At 43.0% G+C, this 5,264-nt stretch overlaps 1 protein-coding gene across 1 annotated transcript; it reads right to left on the bottom strand.

Moving 5' to 3' along the window:
* Positions 1-351: 351 nt before the first annotated feature.
* Positions 352-1,873, bottom strand: LOC124687409. The gene is made up of 2 exons (XM_047221191.1): positions 1,626-1,873; positions 352-1,025 (listed from the first exon to the last, which is right to left on the bottom strand). Exon 2 carries the CDS (start codon positions 980-982, stop codon positions 587-589), a length of 396 nt encoding a protein of 131 aa, XP_047077147.1. The 5' UTR covers positions 983-1,025; positions 1,626-1,873; the 3' UTR covers positions 352-586.
* Between the last annotated feature and the right edge of the window lie 3,391 nt (positions 1,874-5,264).

Below are 5,264 nucleotides of genomic sequence, written 5' to 3'. Positions count from 1 at the left end.
TTTTCTCGGAATTTTTTGAAACTTCAAAACACCGTTTTTGAATTGTTCAAGAAAGGGGATCCATCTCTCGTGTGCTCCAAATGCCCACACTCAAATATTTTCATCTGCCATGTGCTTAGGTGCTAACTTACAGATAATTCTTAAACAAATCCATAGAAGATCGAAACCAAAAGATTGGAAAAAACAGTGAATAATCAGCTGTAATTGTCATTTTCTCCTCAGAAACAGAGGGTAATGAGCATTATCTAAGTGGGATTCTTCTTGGTAATTTTGGAAGATATGAAGTGACTATTTCTGACTAGAGAATTAAGTGACATAAGCTCTTCAAACCCCAAATTTATAAATCTAAAGTTCTAAACACTACTACCTCTACTAGTGCACTTCTAGCTACAAATCAATCAGCTACATAACTTCTACTGCTATTAGGCAGTATTCTCATTAGCATGCTCACAGTTCATAGCAAGTTCATGCTAATGGAGAGAGAGGTCACCAGTCACCACAGACTCTTTGACGCTTTCCTGGTCTACGAAAGAGGTAAAACAGACGAAGAAAAAAACACAAGTCATATTCTTCAATCTTCAGAGCCTCACTTGGTCTGCACCCCTGCCTCGGCAGCTCTCCGCGGAGTGTTCTTCCGCCGGCTTCCATTCTGCCGGAATCCGTTCAGTGGTCTCGCCGGCTCGCCGACCTTCTCCTCCGCAGCCGAGTCCGGCGCGCGCTTCGTCGGGCGCCGCCTCTTCTTTGCCCCGTTCTCGGCTACGCCCTTCGAGTCCTTGCTCACGGCAACCTTCTTCGCACCGTCGCCATCGTCTTCAACCTTGTCCATGTCCTCTTCCTCATCATCGATGTCATCCTTCCGAAGCTTCAGTGGCCGCCCCCTTCTCTTGTAGGCCGGGATCACCTCCTCGGCGCCGCTTCCAGCGTCTTCGTTCTTCGCGGCTTCCATCGATTTATTGGCCTTCCCACCTCTAGGCCTGCCCATCCAGGACCCAGGCAGCCCAACCAACAAATAGCTAATCACACAACTGCAAATAGCAGAAATAAATCGAGTCAGACATTCTTCTCTCCGTGCGTTGACCACTCTACTTGGAAAGAATCACAAAAATAGCCGTTGCGCACAGAGACATGATTTCAACATCTAAAACCTGCAACTCTGAATGTCTAATAGAAGGTACAGATTGGGTAGAAGACGGGATATATGCTACTGTGAAAGACTAATATAAAAGGTTTCAGATTAAGCAGATGTTTGTTCACAGCTAGGATATTTAACGATGTGTGTCCTTGTAGATGCATGCCATCTGATGTTCCCATGATCTCACCAAAAATCAGTCCAAAGAACCAAGAACACCAGAAGACATACCGGTCTCCACAAATATTCTAGGTGGAAAGGAAGTTTGCTTGGTGAGTACCAAAGGAGAACCAACTACAAAGCAACCTAGCTACAGTACCAACCAAAAACAAAAAGGCAAGAACCATGTGAACAGACCCATATCTATCCTATTGTCTAGAACTCCAAATAATATTTATCGCCCCCATGTATCTCTATGTTAGGGATCAATAAAGAACAGAAAGATGATGCAGAACACGGAAGTACGGTATCACTCAGAGTCTGGAAAACCACGAACCTCTTCGAATGGAGCTCTTTTCTCCCGGATTATTGAAGCAGGAAAGGAGATCAAGGCCAGTTGTTCTGGACTCCCGCCTCCCAGGGCTCCCAGGCAAGAACAAGATGAAGAACAGAGGGGTGCAGGGTGATGCTGTTGTGGTTAATGACTTTTGGGTAGCAGATACGAACGGCTGCGAGCGCTTGAGGCCTTTGTGGAAGATTGTGCGCACACAGAGAAGAGAAGAAACCAGGAGGCAGAGAAGAACTGGTTACACTATTCTCTAGAGAGAGAGGGGGGAGAGAGTGTGTGTGAGAGAGAGGAGAGTTGCTTGGGTTGGGTTGCCTGCTGAGATATACCCATGACGCGCAGTAACAACGTGGAGGAATGTACCTGCAGGTCCTCGGACCACGGTAGCAAAGCCATTTTTTTAACCTCACATTTTTTTACAGTTTTAAACACAAACTATACCACTCTGCTATAGTTCGCACTTGGCCACCGAGGGGGCAACGGGTGCAAGCAGTGTCGAAATTCACCACCCGCAACGTACAGCGGGAACATCTAACATGAGAGACGAGACAAGGCCAATGTGAAATGTCCCCTGACGACGCAGTGTACGTGGATGCACTGATGATTCTTGTTTGGAGGGGAAATTTGCAGAGAGGGGTAAAATGCAGGGAGGAACAGGAGGTTTACCATCTTGGTAGAAACCACCAAACTCGCCCGCACTGCGTCGTAATGTGCCCGGTCACCGTACCTTCTATGCACGGAGAACGAACCAACAACTTGGACAAGTGTGATGTTTTGTTCGTCATGAAGTTATGACTGTTTAGGGTCTCTTGGAATTGTAGGATTTGAATACTAAGAACTTTTTATGCAAGTTCTTTGAATCGTAGGATTGAGGGCTACCAAATTGCTATGGAATCCATTCCTATGCTCCCTTTTGGCATGGAATTCCAATTCATCGGCTGAGAGATATTCAACTATCGCCTGAACTGGACGAGTTCAGATGAAATCTTCATGTAGATGACACTTTCTCTGTAAAATCATTATACAATGCGATCCTTCATTCTGATATACCAGTTGATAATAATAAAAAAATTTGGAAGATGAAGATACCAATAAAAAAATATTTTTTGGATGGTATCTTCGTCGAGGAGTTATACTCACCAAAGACAATCTTGTTAAGCAGAATTGGCACGAAAGTACACGGTGTGTTTTTTTATCATCATGATGAAACCATTAAACACCTATTTTTTCCAGTGCGGCTACGAGATCTATATGGTCGATCATCCAAGTAGCGTCTAGCATGTATCCTCCGACTAGTGTGGCCAATGTCTTTGGCAATTGGCTTCATGGTATCGATTCAAGGTTTAAGTTGCTTCTTAGGGTGGGGCGCTAGCAGTTATCTGGGCGCTTTGGCTAAGTAGAAATGACAAGACTTTTAACGATAAAAAATGTTCTTTGTTGCGAGTATTCTCCGTTTGTGGTTATCTCTTCGGCGAGTGGAGAACGAGAGACCTATCTACGGAGGTCCGTACACGGTTGGAGGCTACGACGAGCAGTATACTTTTTCCCTACATGGGTGGCAACATAGTCTACAGATTGAAGCTCCACCCACATCTTAGGTGTTATATGATTCATCACTTGGATATGTATCTCACCTAGTTTTTTTTTCCATCTTTGACTTGAGACACTTAAACGGCTGTGTGCATCCTGGTTATGCAGAGGCTGAATGTAATTGCTTTTCAAAGTAATCTTTATCGAAAAAAATTCCTATGCTCCCTATTCCATAGAAAAATCTGAACATGGTAATTTTCTTTTCGAAGTAAAATACACTTCAACTCTCTGTATCTTTTGCCCCTCTCACCAATCCTCAAGGGCGTGTTTGATTCAAACGATTTACATAGGAAATTTATAGTACTAAATCCTATGAAAAATATCCTATAATGGTTGTTTGATTTGTAGGATTGATTCCTATAGGAAACTTTTCTAAGGAATCTTTTGCACTGATGGATCTTAGATAAAACTAATCTATAAGAAGATAAACAAAACCATAATTTTGAATTAGGTCAAAGAGAGAATTTGGTGCAACAATAAGGTATGCTTTTCCGGTCCTTTTTCATTGCTTTATATTGGAATACAACGTCTAACACAACTCACATGCCCAACACGACGCCACCCAGTACAACAATGGTTTACAAAAACTTGCCTAATACGGAAAAAGAAAACGACACAAACACGAACTTCCTAACACCGCAAAACACCAACCGACCTAAGCTTAAGTTTTCTAACATTCACCCCCTAAGCTTAAGGTGGCTCTTCACCGTGGCTCCTTCACAACTTGCAGGCCAATCATTTTCCTCATTGCCAAGAACTTGGATCTTCCCATTGGCTTCGTCAGTATGCCAGTCTTGAACCAATACGTTTGATTCGGTTATGAAACATCAGGTTTTTGCATAAAGAAATCGTCGATTTGTTATCTATGTTTAATACCACTTTGTCTGGATCACGGTTGAGAAGATCGTAGAGGAGGCGCTCCAACCATACCCATTGGCATGATGTTGTTGCTCGCTGCAATGTACTCCGCTTCGCATGAAGAGAGTGCAACCACATTCGGCTTCTATGACAGCCAAGACACTATGCTAGTGCCTAGAAAAAATGCCACACAAGTGGTGCTCTTCCGATCATCTACATTGCAGACCATATTACCGTCACTTTACCCCGTTAAGCAAAGATCACCTTTGTATTTGTTCTTCTCGTGAGAGCAGCGGAGACCCATAGTCCATTTGACATACGGTAATATGTTTTCACGGTAGTCATGTGTTTGGTTGTGGGGAATTCCATGTAGCTTCTCACAATTCCAACCAGATAAGCAAGATCCGGTCTTGCACATGTTTTGATCAACCGGTGGTGCTTCACTTTGCTTACTCAACTTGATCTTGCTTCCATTGGTGCTTGAGATGGACCATCATCCATCCCACATTGCTCGAGAATGTTCCTTGCACATGCTTCATGGCAAAGGGTGATAAAACCTAGCAATTGATGTACTTCAGTACTAAGGTAATAACTCAACAATCCAAGATCACTCATCTTGAACAAATCCTTCATCTGTGACTTGAACTTTTCAATCTTGAGTACTTCAGCTCTTGTGATCACCATATCATCCACGTATACCCCCACTAACAAGATGGATTTACCTTTACCACGCTTGTAAATCACATGCTCGAAAGGTCTCATCTCAAAACCACAATGTGTTATCCAACTTAGCGTACCACGCTCTCGGTGCTTAACGCGGGCTGCACAATACTTTTTGCAGCTTCAAGACCTTGTGATCATCACCTTTTCAACAGAACCTGGTGGTTGACTCACATAGATCTCCTGCAAATCTCCGTTGAGAAAAAGCATCCACGTGGTGTAGTTGCCACCCCTCATAAGCGCCAACGCAATAAAAAAATTTGTACATATCCCACCTTTGCAATAGGTGCAAAGTTATTGATTGTGAACCCATATTTGGCTATTTACAAATAGGAATGGAGAAATTTGCGCAAAAAATAGAGGAAGTAGATAGAATGATGGTGGAAGAGGGTACTGAAGGGGAAGGGATAGGATAATTAATTAGACAAAATACGCAAAATATCTTAATTTAATAAACAAAAT

Source organism: Lolium rigidum, chromosome 2, assembly GCF_022539505.1.
Source record: "Lolium rigidum isolate FL_2022 chromosome 2, APGP_CSIRO_Lrig_0.1, whole genome shotgun sequence".
Taxonomy (NCBI): Eukaryota; Viridiplantae; Streptophyta; class Magnoliopsida; order Poales; family Poaceae; genus Lolium; species Lolium rigidum.
The sequence above is the reverse complement of the archived record's forward strand: the minus strand, read 5'-3'. Positions and strand labels throughout refer to the sequence as shown.